Source organism: Notamacropus eugenii, chromosome 3 (assembly GCF_028372415.1).
Source record: "Notamacropus eugenii isolate mMacEug1 chromosome 3, mMacEug1.pri_v2, whole genome shotgun sequence".
NCBI classification, from domain to species: Eukaryota; Metazoa; Chordata; class Mammalia; order Diprotodontia; family Macropodidae; genus Notamacropus; species Notamacropus eugenii.
Window position 1 is genome coordinate 2,004,383 of NC_092874.1, and position 16,428 is coordinate 2,020,810.

Sequence of the window (16,428 nt, forward strand, 5' to 3'; positions counted from 1 at the left end):
TAGAATAAATTAACTTCTCAGCCTGGAAAAAAAAAAAAAAAGATACCTAGGGGTGCTATCCCGCTGTCCTGTGCTCTGAAAGAGCTTCATCCTGGGGGTTTTTGAGAGGGTGACAGTGTATTTTAATGTCACCAAAGCAGTGAACAGCAGTAGGAAGCTTTGGACCCTGGTGGGCAAGTGAGACTAGGGGTGTACCTGGATTAGGTGCACCTATGAGGAGGATACCCCAGAGGAAAAGAAGCCTCCTTCCCAAAAGACGTCTGGGTCACAGATTAACCAGGAGTGTGCCAGTGGCTGCTCAGCCACCCAGTTAATGGCTTCCTCCATCAGAACATTCATGGGGATAAGCTGTGCTCCGTGGCAGCTGAGACAAGAAAATGAAGGGGGGGAGGAACTGAATGTGTCACAATTGGGATCTGAAATCGCTACAGGGCAAACTTGGGAGGTGAGCCACCAAGAGTCTGTGGGAGAGCAGGTGGCCATTCTTCACGATGGCTGTCAAGTAAGGGGAAACAGAGAGACTGGCCTTGGGGAGAAGGTGGTGGGACAGTCCCGTACAAGGGCAAGGTTCAGCAGAGGCAGAGACCACGTGCCACATGGGCACCTAGACCATCTGACCTTCTAGGACCCGAGACCCAGCCCATGGTGCGGAGCCCCTGAGGGGCGATTAGGAACAGGACCCCGGAGGGCAGACGTATGGAAACCCTGGGAATGTCATCCTACCCTGCCAGCCATGAAGCAAGAGACCTGTCAGGATCCCTGACATGGCTGGGCTGCTCCCTCCCTTACCTTTGCTCCAACATCTCCTATACCCCGTAAGCCCATGGGTCCGGGGGGTCCTGGGAGTCCTCGAGGCCCCTGATGTGAAACAAGGACAAAAAGAGTGATGTCCCCTCACACCCCATTCCTGCCTCATCTCAAGGCACCTGCCATGTGCCAGGCCCTGTGCTAAGGATTGGGGACACAGAGACAGGATCAAACTGTCCTCAGAGCAGGGTGGAGGGCATAGAGCGCTCCTCAAGAACCTAAAGAAAGGGTCAGGGGTCCCAGAAGCCTGAGAAATTCCAAGAGCTGGGCTGTTGCAGCCTGTCAATTGAATCCCAACACGAGAGACAATGATCCAGGTAACACAAGGGGTGTCCTGGGGATTCTGGAGGGCGAGCAGCAGGGGTCCTTGCGGATTCACTGACACACCCTCAGAGAGCTGGTAGGGGCCAGCCTGGGAGGGTTCCGTCCACAGTTACTGGGCCATGTCTTCTCCTTGGCTACCATGATTTCACCTCAAATGGGATTAATACGTTGACGATATTTTCCCTTTCTTCTTAGGAAAATATTTTTTATCATCTCCATTTTAATTTTTTTTAGAAAGTTGGCTACAAGCATTAAAGGGCGACCCCTAGCATGTGGGATAGATTTAATTTGGAGGATTTAAAGAGAGACATGGGCCAGAATCTCATGGCATGAGTGGCAGGGGGGCAGATGCTCCCCCAGCAGGGCTAGGACAGAGGCAGGGCTCCCTCAAGGAGCCATCCAAGGATTTAGATCCCTTTGGGCTCAGTCCATTCAGAAAGATGTGTTACCACACTTGCTCCGTTGCTTCTGCCCTGTTCCTGCTTTGCTAGGCATAAGGTCCTGTAGATCTTGAGTCACCAAGAACCCACTTCACTTCCCTCTAACCCTTCAGCTAGAGGTCCCCCCTCACCTCTCAGAATGAAAGGAAAAGGAGCATGCCAACTTACAGCCACTCCAGGATAGCCATCGCCTTTGGGGCCGGGAGCCCCCTCGGGGCCTTGAGGACCTTGGGCACCCTGGGGAGAACCCGACAGGAGACACCCAATCAGGGACAGCATCATCAATGTGACTTTAGGACAATCCTGATCTCAGAGAGTTTTGTTACATCCCACCCCCAAGAACAATGTGCAAGGAAAGGCTCTCAAGGGTCAGTCAGTGGGCCTGCTGGAGGTGACGCCAGGTCACAGATCAGCTCCTTTGGAGTCTGTGGGGCAGGAACCAGGACAAAAATGCTGCCCCAAGAGTGAAGGAGAGCAAAGGGAGTGGGCCACCAGCCCCCCAGACTTTTAATATAGTCTGGAATGGAGATATGAGAAATTCTGAGCCACTGAAGGTAGATCTTAGAAATTCTAAAATCTAGGGACTTTCAAGGGAGAGGAAAGCATGAGAAAAAGCTCTGAGGTGCTGAGCTACAGGTGGCCAGGTATTAGGCCCCTTCCAGAATTGGCCGTGCTCTGAGCTCCTACCTGGGCGCAAACGGACTCTGCCAGCTGTGCTGATACAAAAGTGTGATGGGAGGTGGGATACTGGGACAGAAGAGTCTCCAGTAAAGGGGGGACAGGGAAGTGCTGTGGCCAGACTTACCCCAAGACTCCAGTTGGGAGCCAGGCACAGAGGGGGCCAGGGAGCCCTCCTCCAATGTCTGACCAGCTGGCCCCTTTGCATTAGACATTAGGAAAGGCAGAGGAGAGGGACATTGCTGGAATGGGAGCTGGGGGAAAGGGAAGGCAAAGGGAAGCCTTTGACCATTTCATATTCTCCTTATGCAACCCTGCACACCTCACTCACCCTCTCTCAGCTTCAGCATCCCCATCTATAAAATGAGACTAATAATGGAGCCCACCTCATCAGAGGGGGCAGCTGAGGGTACCATGGGGCACAGAGCTCCAGGCCTGGAGTCAGGAGGACTCCTCTTCCTGAGTTCAAATCCAACCTCAGACACTTCCTAGCTAGGTGACCCTGGGCAAGTCACTTCACCCTGTGTGCCTCAGTTTCCTCTTCTGTAAAATGAGCTGGAGAAGGACATGGCGAAAATCCCTCCAGTATCTTTGCTGAGAACAACAGCCTCATAGAGCTGTGGAGGACCACTTAGACAACCTTAAAGTGCTCTGGGAAAGCTAATTATCATGATCAAGTGCCACCAAAGGCTCCAAGGACTGGACATTCTACTCTCTCTGTCAGCCTTGGGAGCAACAGCCGCAGCAGTGCCAGTAAAAGCAGGGAGAGCGTTGCTATACAATGCCACAATGAGTGTCCCCTCTAATTCTCACAACTCTGGGGGCATATGTTGTGCTGATGAGGCAGAGATAAGTGACTTAGCCAGGGTCACAGAGCAAGCATCTGGGGAAGCATTTGAACTCAGGCCTTCCTAACTCCTCTCTCCATTGTCCCCCCAGCACAGCATGGGGGTGAGGATGAATTTTCCTTTCATCTGACTGTCTAGACAGAAGAACCCTTCTGCACAGAACAGTGAGTCAGAAGGAGGAGGAGGGAACAGGGATGAATGGTACCTTGGGGCCTCGGATGGAAAGTCCGGGTTCTCCTTTGAAGCCTGGCCTCCCAATCTCTCCTCTGTCTCCCTGCACACACAAATACACCCCGTTATTCACCACCGGGGTATCTGGTCACCAGAGAAAATGGGCAGGGTCACATCCCCTGAGGCCATGAGCCCAGCAGGCCTGACAACAGCCTAGGAAGGCCAGGCACAAAGCAAGGGACATCTATTGATGGCCTTAGGAAAGACCAAATGGGGCTGTGGAGCAAGGCCTGAGCCAGGGACCAGGGCCTTAATGGGTGAAGTGACCAAAGCAAGCACAAGCCCTTTCTGGGCCTATTTCTCCCTGGGCAGATGGAGCTGCCCTCCCAGGCCTGACAAGCTGCCAGAGAACTGGGGCCCCTCCCTCCCACATCTGTCTTCTGTGGGCTCATAAAGATCCAGCAGACAAGCTTGGAGCATCACCTCCTGCCCCAGGGAGTAGGGAGAAAAAAATCTCCCATTTTCACAGTCTAAAATGGCCATAGCGAACTCCCAATTCCCTGACTGTCATCCCAGGGGAAGGCCGTGATACAGGTGCGATCTGGCTCATCTCTGGGTCTCCTCAGGCCAGCTGGAACCTGTGGTTGGGGGCAGCCCTTACCCAACCTCTGCCTCCCCAGTGGCTCAGACCTTCCTTCACCTCAGACAGCCAAGAGAACATCTGTACCTTTGGCCCAGGAGGTCCTTGGATTGATGCCCCAGGCATGCCGAAAGGTCCCATGGTGCCAGGTTCACCCTATGAGTGAAAAAACCAAAAGACCCTCCTTAACCCAAGTCTGAAAGGTACACCAAGGCAGAGAACACTTGAGGGTTTGAACAGGGGTAGGGAACTTATGACCTCCAGGCCACCTGTGGCTATCTAGGTCCTTGGATGCAGCCTTTTGACCTAGCCCAAGTTTTATAGAACAAACCCTTTAATGAAGGGGATTTGTTCTGTGAGGTTTGGGCTCAGTTAGAGAGCCTCCTTTGAGGACCTAGAAAGCCCCACCCTTGGTCTAGATCTAGGAAGGACCTTGAAGGACCCTCCTGATTCACTGTGCTGGGGACAAAGGAGGACTCAGTCTGTGCTGTATCAGGCTAAAGTAGCCAACTGACCGCCAGGGACACCTGAGGTGCTCCCCTCACACCCTCCCCCCTCACCTCTGCCTCCTGGAATCCACCCCTCCCCCAGGCTCAGCTCAGGATCCCCCAGCCCAGACCATAGTTTACCCCATGAAATGAAGGTCCCTGAGTGCAGGATGGTCAGCTTCTCAGTGGCCTTTGTGTCCTTCAGCGCCCAGCAGAGAGCAGTAAGCACTTCACCAGAGGGCTAGTGACCAACTGCAGATTATGTCTCCCCCTGTGCCCTGCCCAAGCCCACTGCCCTCAGCCAGGTTAGAGACTCAGGAGCTGCCACCCAGGGCTGGGCCCTCAGGGTGCTATGTGGCCGGAGGTGAGCTGCTTGGAGGCCTAGTCTCAGTTTTTTTTTCTGTCCAATAGGGCAAGCCATGTCGCTGCTATCTCCCTGGCAGGGTGTTGGGAGGGGATGCACCAGACACGCACCTTCGGACCCTGGGCACCTGCCATGCCTTTCTGTCCGGCATTGCCCTTGCTCCCTTTCTTCCCCTCGTCACCCTGAAAAACACAAGGATGAAAACTGTAAATGTCCGATGACCTAGGACACCCACGGAGAAGGGGCCTCTGCTCCAAGTCTCTCCCCCTCCACGCAGTTGTCGAAGGGCAGCGAGGTGCCGCAGTACACAGAGCCCTGCACCTAGAGTCAAGCAGACCTGAGTTCAAATCCAGCTCCAGACCCTTCCTAGCTGCATGACCCTGTGCAAGTCACTTTATCATGTTTGTCTCAGTTTTTCTTCTGTAAAGTGAGCTGAAGAAAGAAATGGCAAACACTCCAGTATCTTTGTCAAGAAAACCCCAAAGAGATCACAGAGAGTCAGACAGGACTGAGATGGCTGAATAACAACGACCATGTGACCTCCCTAATCAATGAATTACAAAGCATCCTCATCTCCAGGATTCATATACACCATCCTCTGGCATTCAAAGCCTTTCTCTACCCCCTACCTGCTACCTTTACAATCTTTTTAGTCCTTACGAGAAAAAGACAAAAAGAGAACAGAGAAAGGTAGAGAGATGGTAGATAGATAGACAGACAGACAGTCAGATAGATAGATGATAGATACATAGACAGACAACAGAGAGAGTGAGAGAGAGAAAACGGATAGATAGCTAGATGGATGGATGGATAGACATATAGATACATGGGTGGATGATATATAGACAATTGATAAAGATGCGTAGGTGGATAGATGGTGCAGACATAACCGAGATCTGCAGCGATCCTCCATCCTGGATGGTTGGAGATAAGCAGATATCTCAGGCAGGAGCTGCTGACACGGCAGTGAATGGGGACCACACCTGAGCAGGAGCAGGAGAGGTTCTGGATCGCTCTGGGACTCAGGCAGCACTTTTAACAATCCCGTTATTCCCTGGGCCCAAGGCCCATTCTTTACACCACTACCCTCGAGCAATGCTCAGGGCTGGGCAGCCCCTGCAGGACTGGGGGGCAAGTGAAGGGTGATGGCCAGGGGCATGGGAAGGTGTGATCTGTTACCTATGAAGATCCACACGTGAAGCAGGGTGAAAGCAGGGCAAGATGTCAGCAGGAAAGGTCACCCAGCCATGTCGAGAGGCAGCCCCCAGCACACTGGGAGCATTCCTGAGAAGACACTAAGGCCAGGAGAAGCAGGCCCTGGTGGGGGCGATCTGCACCAGCGAAAGGAAGGGACACAGAGGAGGTAACTGGGGCTCTTTCTGACTCCTTCTTCATCACTCCCTGTGGCTAACAAGAGGACCCTCAAATTAGCACTGAGTAGCATGCATGGCTGGGGAGGCATACCTTTGGGCCAGGCAGTCCTTTACCAGGGGCTCCTTCCGGGCCTCTCGCCCCTGGAAGTCCGGCTTCCCCCTAGAGGTAGAGAAATTGGTGTTAGTGGCTGACTCTGCTGAGTGGGGGTCCCATCACAGCCCCTACTGATGGGCAGCCTGGGCCAAGCCTTCACCCCCGGACTGAGTAGAACTGGGGAAAGTTCCCAAGTCTGGCCAAAGCGAAGTGACCAATGGCCAAGGACCAGGCAGGGTCAGGAGATCCCAGACAGCAGAGGAAGCTGTGCTGAGACCAAGGAAATGAGGACATTGGGAAATAGTCTAGGAAATCCTGAGCTTGCCCAGTGATGGCTTCCTTTACCCTCCCCCACAGGGAGGGGCCGGATCCTGGACCCTTCTTCCTTCTGCCTGTCACCCCTCCTCCTTTCACTACATTACTTCTTCCTTCCTTCCTTCCTTCCTTCCTTCCTTCCTTCCTTCCTTCCTTCCTTCCTTCCTTCCTTCCTTCCTTTCTCTCTCTCCCTCTCTCTCTCTTTCTTTCTTTCTTTCCTTATTTCCTTCCTTCCTCCTCCTCTACCTACTCCTTCCCCCATGCTACTTGAAGTCAGAGGACCTCAGTTCATGTCCCAGCTTTGCCACTTACAAATGTGACATTGGCAGAGACATTTAACCTCTTTAGGGTTCAGCCTCGTCATCTGCCAATGAGTTGAACTAAAGGCCTGTGAGGTCCCCATCAACCATAGATTTCTGAACTCCTGGGGTCACCTCCTCCACCGATCACACAACCAGGGACCCCTGCCAGACAGCACAAAAGCTCTGGCCCTTCCAGAGTGAGTCCCTATGTCATGGTCAGAGGCATGTGCATCCTCTGGTAGAGGCTCTCAGGCCTTGGCTCCCTCATGTGTCTGACACTGCAGTGTTGCCTCTTTGGAAAGTTGGGGGCACACCCCTACTCCTCGCATAGACCCTGCTGGTGCTCGCAGCTGGGCTCAGCTCATGGGGCCACCATGGTTCCAGAGCCAGAAGGGCCCTCTCTTTGGGCCTTTGGCTGGCTAATTGAGAGCCCCTGCTGGAGTTGGGGCTCCAGAGCTACTTCCCACAAACTAAGAAGAGAGTGTTACCTTCTTGCCCCCAGCTCCATCTTCTCCTGGGGATCCTGGCTGCCCTGGCAGCCCCACAGACCCTGGCTCTCCCTAGTGGACAAGAAAAGAGTTGCACCTTTAGGTCCCCAATGCCAGAGGAGACCCACTTAGCCTGGGATCCAGGGCACCCAGCATCTGCACCTCTCTCCTCCCTCAAAACCAGCCCCACCCCCCAGATCTTCAATCAAGTGCTGTCTGCCCGCTTGGAACATGGGAGAAGGAAACTTTAGGCACGAGGTGGACGAGAAGACCTCTGGGATGCCTGCCACTTTCTTGGTTCTAGATTTTGTGACCTTTGAGAAGTCTCTTGATCCCCCTTATCCTCATCTGTAAAATGGGCAGGAGCGGGGAAATGGATGTGTGGGATGATGACTATGTGTTTTCTGGTTCTAAATGTCTTCCTCATTAATAGGCAATGGAATGAAGCGGCTGGGTGGGGCAGTAGGCAGAGGGCTAGAGGCAGGGTGGAATCAAGAAAACCTGCCTTTAAATCCTGCCCTAGACACTTCTTAGCTCTGTGAACCTGGGCCTGGGAAAGTCCCTTAATCTTCTCAGGTTCAGTTTCCTCATCTATAAAGTGGAGAGATAACATCTCCTTCCTAGGACTGTTGGGAGGATTGAATGCGCTTCCATGGAAAGTGCTTTCCAAATCTGAAAGTGCTATAGAAATGTATGCTGGTATGGTAAGGCCTAGGACTCAATCCCCAATCCCAGGGGCATGAGGGACGCTCCCCTTTGGCTCCCTTTTGGTTCAGTGCCCTGCATCTGGGGGAGTGAAGGGTGACCCTTTAGGCTCTCAGTTTGGTTTAATGGGTTCATGGTCTGGCTGTGACACTCTTTAGTTGTGGGACCATGGGCACAGGATTCACCTTCTCTGAGCTGTTTCTACACCTAGAAGATGGGCTCCAGAATCTTTGCTCTGCCTCCCTCATGGTTTGGGAAGATCAGAGAAGACCAACCGAGCCCACTCTCAGTTTTCAATCAGATCCTGTCTTCCTTTTGGCCTAGGCTCAGCACCTTCCTTTCTACAAAGGTGAATCCAAATCAGCATCCTGCCATGAGATCAGCTCTATGTGCCTGGCCTGTCTCTGCCCATCAGGTTCCCATCTCCTTCCTCCCTGCCATTAGAATGGAGCAAGGTAGTTTAATGGAGGATTGAGAGGCAGAAGACCTAGACTCAGATCTCCACAGCTGTCTACTAGCTGTGTGACCTGGAGAAAGTCCCTTTCCCTACTCCAGGCCTCAGTTTCCTCCTCTGCAAAATGGGGATACTGGATTAGAAGGTCTCTAAGGTCCTCTCCATCTCAATCCTTTGAAAACGGTTATTTTCTCCTACTGTACTTTGACCTAAATCTGCATAAGTCTTATAATGCTTAAGCCAGTCAGTACCAGACTTTTGGTGACAAATAAGGCCATCTCCAGGGCCTAGTATACCTTTGGACACATTCCAGATCAAAGGAGAGAAGCTGACAGTAAGGCCATCAAGAAAGAGTGGAAACCTCTGACACTGAAGCTCTGGGATAGATCCTTGGATATTCAAATGCTGGAGGAGATGCTTTAACAGAAGTACTGGGATAGCCCCTCTGACTCAAAAGTCTTAGGATAGGCCCTTCAGACTTGAATATGAGGTTAGGCACTGACCCCAAAGTCCTGGCAGAGTCCCTGGGACACTGAAATTCCAGGATAGGCCTTGGATACTGAAATCCTGGGGAAAAGCCCAAGGCACAAAGTCTGCTTCTTCCCAGAAATATGACCAGAGCTGAGCTGGGGGACAGACCATATCACCATATCAGATCAGATTTGCTTTGAACACATAGGCAAATAGGAGTGGACTCCACTGGCACCATAAATAAATATGATGCTAGGAAGGGCTGTTGCACCTGGAGCCATGAATTGACCCCATACCAACCACACCAAGTACTCCAGTGACCACTTTGGAAGCAGGGAAGTCCACTACATACTCACCTTTGGACCCGGGACTCCAGTTCCTACTGGTCCCCGAAGCCCAGTGGGTCCAGGCTGACCCACTTCTCCCTGCAAAAGAAAGAGCAGATATATACTGAGCACTGGGAGTAAGAAATCAGACATCCCTGGGAGCTCCAGACTGCTCTGAGCATCATCTTTGTGTGTTGTCTTCATGCCTGTCATACACCTGAGACAACATTCCTGTCCCTGATCTTCTGAGGAAAGGGAAGGGGCCCCAGTGAAGGCACTCACATGTTGTAAACAAAAGGACAGTTGTGATTCCCCAGCACACAGAAGAAGAAAAGCTCTTATGTTTCTTTGCCTGTAGTCCTGGCAACAGACACTGGAGGGGACTCACTCACACCTCTCTGACAGGCTCTGTGTCTATATTACTGATCTCAGCCTGAGCTATCAGATGGCTCAGTCAGGAGGATCCCAGAGCAGAAGACAAGGAATCTTCAAGGATCCAATAAAGGCAAAGCTTCTGTGGCCCAAAGAACATTGATCACAAAGGCCAGTCTTTGGGTAGATGCCACAAGAGCTGTGTGCCTGGTTGGAGGAAGCTGCTGGTTTTAAATGGTTATTTCCTGTCTTCCCATTTGAGTGCTCATGGGCATTGGCAGCTGACCCACATTAATGACTTCAGCTAAAATCTTCTCTTGTTTTGGACCTTACCTTAGGACCAGGAGAGCCCTGGCCTGGGGGTCCTTGGGGGCCAGGTGGGCCGCTTGGACCTTGGATTCCCTTTCAAAGAAAAAGAAAAGTCTTTATATTAAGAAGAAATGAATAGGCCAGTTTTCCCTCCTGGGATGAGTGAACAAATGATCTCACAAACTTGGCTCCATCCTCCTCCTGAGGGGTCTTGGACAGTGAAGCACCTGTGAGCAGTAAGTCTGCTCCACTGTAAACAGGATGTGAGGCCAGTCAGATCTGGAAGGACAGCTGGAAGTCAGGGGCTCATACGTCTTTTCAGTCTGAAAGATTTTCTGTACAGAATCCAAAAGGGAATGAAAGTACCTGGGGCAGAGACCAAAAGATGCCAAGTGGGGCTGGCCATGTGCAGGCTACTCAAGCCAATTCAACAAGTGTTTATTGAACATTTGCTGGGTGCCAGGCTCTGTGCTACATGGTGGGGATGCAGAAACAAAACCCTGTGGGAGTGGTAAGAAGGGGACACATTGTGGGGGACACTGACATGCACTGGGCTAAGGGCTCAGCTACAGGAAAGTGAAGAGGCAGGAAAGATTCCTCAGTTGCAAAGGTGATGACTGTAACAGTATCCTCCCAGAAACAGGCAGCCTAGGAGGAGGGCTGAGGTTAGGGAGTTTAGGTGCCTGGGGGAGGGATTTGGAGATGGAGCTGTCCAGCAGGCACCTGGAGATGCAGAACCGAGCTACAGCTCAAGAGAGAGAATCATCTATAGAGAGTTCCTAACCAAACGTGTGGGAGCTTATGGAGAGATGGATAGAGACAAAGAGAGGAAGGGATGGAGAGAAAGAGGGAGGGAGGGAGGGAGAGGGAGAAGATGAGGGAAATGGAGGGAGAGAATGTCTATGTACAAGACTAGAGGGTCCAGGGAGCAAAGTGTCTATGGCCTTGGGGGCACCCCAAGTTAGGGTGCTTTATATGAATGATTGTCTTGCAAAGGAGACTGAGTTCAAAAGGCAGGAACAAAACCAAGGGAGAGCAGGGTCATGAAATCCCAGAGGAGAGAGCATGCAGAAATAAAGGGTGGTCAACAGGAAGAAGTGCCACAGAGACATCCAGATAAGTGAGGACTGAAAGAAGGCCAGTGGATTCAGCAGCCTCGGAGAGGGCAGGCTTGGTGGGGGCAGGAGCCAGACTCCAAGAGTGTGAGAAGTGGGAAAGAGGTGAGACAGTGGAGGTGATGAATGGAGGTAAGACCATGCAGAAAGCTTCTAGGAAAGGGATGAGAGGTTGTGAAAGGATGGCAGGATTCAGGGGAGATTGTTCAGTATAGAGGAGATGTGGATATGTTTGGAAGCAGCTGGGAAGGAGCCAGTGAGAAGAGGAAGCTGAAAGCTGGGGAGGAAAGGGCTGTGGTCCAGGACAAGCTGCTGGAGGGGGTGGCATTCAGGGCACAAGCAGCAGGGTTGGCATGGGCAAGGATGAGCTTCAGCCTCAGAGACTAGAATGAAGGGAGAGAAAGTCAAGCTGGGGCCGAGGTGACTGAGGAGGAGGAGGGGCTCAGGAGGGATGGCCTCAGTTTCTTCAGTGAGCTATAAGAGGAAGCTGTCTGCTGCCAGAGAGGGAGAGGAAGTGGTGAGGAGACTGATGAAAGAGGAGTGCTTTGGGAGGCGGCTGCAGGGAGCGCCATTGAGAGTCAAACAGGGAAGCGCAAAGGGATGCTTGTCATACAGTAATGACAAAAGACAGAAAGAGAATAGTGCCTACCTTCAGGGGACACCCTTTCTACAGGGTCAAGAAACCTGAGCAAAGGGCAGGGGTCACATAGTGGGGCCACTTCTACAGAAAAAAAGAGCATTGTCTAAAAGGAACAAAGCAGGACATAAAAATAAGCCTCTGAGCAGGGAAAACTCCTCAGGAAACGACCTGACAAGCGGCTCCTCTTCCCAAGAGGCCCGTCCACTGGCTGCCCAAGAGAATGGCATCCCCGGGAGGAGTCAGCACCAGTCTGTACTGAGCAGGAGGAGGGATGCTGGGGCTCAGATCAGAGGAGGCTCAGCAGTGGCCACCAGAACTCAGGCTCAAGGAGGGGACAATGGGAGTGGGAGGTCTGGGACCCAGAGGCCCCTTGAGCACAGCGTGGTGCCAGCATCTGGTCACAGAGCCACATGGGGACCCAGCTCAAACCTAGGAAGGAAGTCCAGGACTAGGGACTGCCCCAGAGTGGATGGTGTGGTCAGTGGGGAAACCTGGATGGTCCCCAGCTCTAGAGAGTCTGGGCAGCAGTCCAGGCAGACCTGATTTATCCCATCCAAGGCCTAGAAGTTTCTTGATGACTGGCCAGGTCACTTTGAGTTTTCGTAAGTCCTATAATAACAGATCATTAGTGACCCAAGAATAAGTCTCCTGAAGGGCAGGACGGGGAGGGGAGCAATTCTGCCCCCCCCCCCCATGGAGCTTAAGAGTTCAAGGTAAGAAAACCAAGGGGGAAGGGGAGAGGCCAGCAAAGCTTCTGTAAAAAGATGAAAATGTGGTCCAGGACTATAGGCTACTTTCATACCACTCCCACTGCCTCTGCCCTTCCATCTCTGCCAATAACCCCAGCTAGGCCCTTGGCAGTGGGTCAGCAGACACCTGAACAAAATTGCTGCTTTGAGCACACCACAATGCAGACAAAGCCTATGTCTTCAGGTTTTCTGGAAGTCGTGGTGGAAGTAGCATATTACTCTCTCTCTTTTCCTCTCTCTCTTTCTCTCTCTCTGTCTCTCTCTCTCCCTCTCTCTCTTTCTTTTTCTCTCTCATTCTTCCTCTCCTCTCTGGCTCTCCCACATTTAAGGGAAATTTCCCACTCCCCAATCAATGTGAACATATCTCTGCCCCCACAGAGCATGGACTTGAGTGTTGCCACCTCATTTAGAGGACAGACAACCCGGGACTGGTGCTCAGTGAAGGGAAGTGCCTCTGAGATCACTGACTGACAGGAAGTTAAGGAGTCTACCCCTTTCCACAGTCTGTCCACCTGAGCTAGCAGATGGGCTTAGGCCTTCCTGGACTCATCTCCACTGTCTTATTCTAAGGGGTGCTCAGTGCACTTCAGTGAGGTAGTCACTGCCTAGATACAGCCGTACCCCAAGAACTCATTGGTAACGATTGCCTTAGGGCTGAAGCAACTGGGAGTTGCAGGGATTTTCCCACAAGTCAGAGAAGAGATCCTGAGGGCACATTTGCAGGGCAGGAGACGACAGCAGCCCTGGGAACAGAGATTTCCTGCTGCATCACATGACAGAAGCAACAATGTACTGGGTGCAATTCGAGAGGGGGATTCATGGCCCACATTCCTACATCCCATCCCCATGCCTGTATGTTGGGGTGAGAGAGGGAGGGAGAATATTTCAACACCCAGGGCAGTGCAATTCCAGAATCTAGCCTCCAGGAGGGACCTTCCGGGGAAGAGGATTTGTGTTCTCTACTGAACTTGAAAAGAAAGATGGAATGTACCTGGTCCCCTTGAGTCCCAAGTCCAGGTGCACCCCTTGGCCCTTGAGGTCCCATAGGTCCCAAATCCCCCTGTGGGGAAAGGAAGACAATGTGTGCATCAGAATAAGGAAGCCATGGTTGTGCCATTGTACACTTCTAGAGTGTACACTCACCACCCTGAGAGGGAAGTGCTCCAACACGCTCCCAGCTCCCAACACCACACCTGAGGTGACAGATATGAAGTGACTTCTCCAAGTGTACACAGCTAGGAAAGGCCCGAGCTGGCATTAGAACCCACATCTTCTGTCCTGGAGACATCATGATATGGGGAGAGAATGGTGCCTGAAGTTGGAGCCCAAAGACCAGGACTCAGAGTACCTCATTAATCTCCCTAAACCAAAACCAAAATATTGTTGTCCCTGCTAGGAAGGAAGGACCAATGGACAAAATTACCCAAACTGGCGTACACAAAAATGAGAAACCCTGTTTCCTATATCACCGTCCCCCTGCTCCCCATTAAACAGAGGACAGTGGACATCATTTGATGACTTGGGACAGCAGCTACATCTGGTGCTGCTGAAGTCTGGATGTTGGTTAGGGGCTTGGGTGGAGTTGGAGGTGTTGGGGGAAGAACAGCTTGTTTACATTCTAAACAGCTCAGAATGATTTGCTTCTTTATTTTTCACCATGATCTACACAGTTCTCTTGTGCCCCCCTCCCCTCAGCTCCCAACAATTTGTCTACTGCCCCCAGCTCCTCCCTGGAGCACCAGCCCCTGGCCCCATTCAGCCCTTAGGGGAAATCAGACACCCAGCCTGTTCAACCAAGAGTCTGATTTTATACAGTCCTGGCCAGTTACCTAGGTGAGGGCCCTAGGGCCTAGCTGCCCTGAGGGGCGAGTTCCTCCCCGACTAGAGGCGGTTTCTTGCTCCTTCTGGCCTCAAAGCTGTGCTCTGGATGGTTTAAGTTATTGGGTGTCTGAAGATCCAGTGAGAGCCAACGTGGGTATGCACAGGGACACTTTTTCTGGCTTGACTGAAATTCATTCTGGACACCAACATTCCCCGCCTATGACCTCCCCTCCCAGTGATTCAACCCATTTCTCACTTGACTTGGTGTCTGGCTTGTGTCTGTCACATTTCTGATAATGTGACACCATCAGCTCACTCACTCACTCATTTGTTCAGAGCAGCTTTCTCAGATGGGCTACCTGAGTAGGCACATACCTTGTCCCCTTTGATTGACAGACCTTGGAGTCCTTGGGGGCCAATGGGCCCGTCAGAACCTTTTTCACCCTGGAAACAACATGGCAGTGTATCAGTGAATTCAGGCTAGGATTTGGAACAGTTAAGTGTCACACTGAGCAAATGACTGATGAGGCAGCAGGCTGACCCCTGAGATGAAGCTATCAAGTGCTCCCCACCCAGTGCTGATCCATGGGTGCTACCCTGAGCAACTCCCATTTGTGAAGGCTGAGCCAGAAATTCTGTCATTGACCCAGAGGCACCAACTGGGAGCCAAGCAAGGCCTGCACCCAAAGTCCAAGAACTCTTCCTCTGGTATCTGGGCTGGGCCCTGTCACGAGGACTTGTACGTGGTGTATCTGTGTCTGAATGTATGTGTATGTATGTCTATGTCTCTATGTTTGTGTCTATGCATGTCTATGTATGCATATGTGTGTCTGTATCTATGTGTGTCTATATGTGTCTGTGTCTATGGGTGTGTGTGTATATGTATATGTGGGTATAACGCTCTCTTTTTGCCGGTGAAGTCTTATGTGTCCCCAGCCCTATCTTTGACCAGCTCAGGGCTTTGGGGCTCAGAGATACCTGAATACTGATACATATGTCTGCTAGAGGCAGAAAGCTTGGCATCTCTGATACTTTGTCCTAGCCATGCCCTTCCCTCTTGGGTGTTTGCAGGGGCTCCAGATGTCAGGATGCTGACATCCTCTCCAAACTGTACCCCGCAGAACTGAGCACCGGGCTCCAGCTGAGGGGCATCTGATCAGAGCTGAGACCAGAGAACCCTCCCCTCCCTCACCCTAGGCTCAAGGCCCCTCAGGGCAGCCTCTGACTACATTGAATAATGAATGTGGCTGCTGAATCAGTACAGCAAGGTTGTCCTGAGTCCCCAGGCCAGCTTCAGCCACATCTCCCTCAGCAGAAGGGAGTCCTTAAAAGCAAGGACTGTTGGGGCAGGGAGGGGATGCTGCCTCCACTAAGCGACCCCTTCTCAGCCAGCCTTCTGCACCCTTCATTCCCTTGTGCCCCCCACCCTAGGGCACTCACTATATCAGAAAGTTAAGTCCTCTCAATGGGGCTATCCCCCTGGCCCATAGCCACTCCAGAGTGCAGCATCTCTGATTTCCTTGCCAAGGCAACCTGACTTTCCCCAAATGCAGACCTCTTGTTAATCAGAGCTGTCCCTGCAGCAGAATTGAGCCCATCCCCTCCTTGGCAGGGAGAGGCCCTTTACAGCTACCACCTTCAGGATGATGGGATGCTCCAGGAGGATTTCTGACTTGGGGCAGAAGAAACTAGGGTTAGGAAGCCTCCCTGAGCCTGGCCTGCATACAGATATCACCCAGCTGGGGCCAAGTGTCCTGACCACTCAGCTGACGCTGGTGAGATGGGCAGGTACCCACTGTACGTCTGAAATGTTGTTGGAGACCCTTGTTTTCATTTCTTACATCTGTCAAATGTTCAGCTGAGGTGTTACCTTGGGGCCTGGAAGTCCTTCTCCGGGTACACCTCTTTCTCCTGGGACTCCTTCAGGACCCCGGGGACCCTGGTTACAGGCAGGAGGAGAAGAAGAGGGTGAGGAAGGAGAGAGGAAGGGAAAAGAGAAAGGGAGAGATGAGAACCTCTCTGGTATTCATCAGAGGAGCTGTGCTCTTTGGGGTCCCCTCCATTTGGGGTTTGCCTGTAGAAAGAGCCTGCCATTCACCAGTCTCTGTGGCCAGACTCCTGGGATGCCAGCTCT

The 16,428-nt window shown here is 52.1% G+C and overlaps 1 protein-coding gene across 3 annotated transcripts in view; it reads right to left on the minus strand.

Annotated features, from left to right (window-relative positions):
* COL28A1 (collagen type XXVIII alpha 1 chain) overlaps positions 1-16,428 on the minus strand; it is a 73,507-nt gene that overhangs the window by 20,875 nt on the left and 36,204 nt on the right. For all 3 annotated transcript variants that reach the window (XM_072650764.1, XM_072650763.1, XM_072650762.1), the window contains exons 14-25: positions 16,165-16,233; positions 14,670-14,738; positions 13,465-13,533; positions 9,994-10,062; positions 9,319-9,387; positions 7,333-7,404; positions 6,225-6,293; positions 4,871-4,942; positions 3,996-4,064; positions 3,303-3,371; positions 1,740-1,808; positions 790-858 (exon numbers count right to left, since the gene is read on the minus strand). In XM_072650764.1, the coding sequence (XP_072506865.1) occupies positions 790-858; positions 1,740-1,808; positions 3,303-3,371; positions 3,996-4,064; positions 4,871-4,942; positions 6,225-6,293; positions 7,333-7,404; positions 9,319-9,387; positions 9,994-10,062; positions 13,465-13,533; positions 14,670-14,738; positions 16,165-16,233 (834 nt within the window). The remainder of the gene's footprint in view (positions 1-789; positions 859-1,739; positions 1,809-3,302; positions 3,372-3,995; positions 4,065-4,870; positions 4,943-6,224; positions 6,294-7,332; positions 7,405-9,318; positions 9,388-9,993; positions 10,063-13,464; positions 13,534-14,669; positions 14,739-16,164; positions 16,234-16,428) is intronic.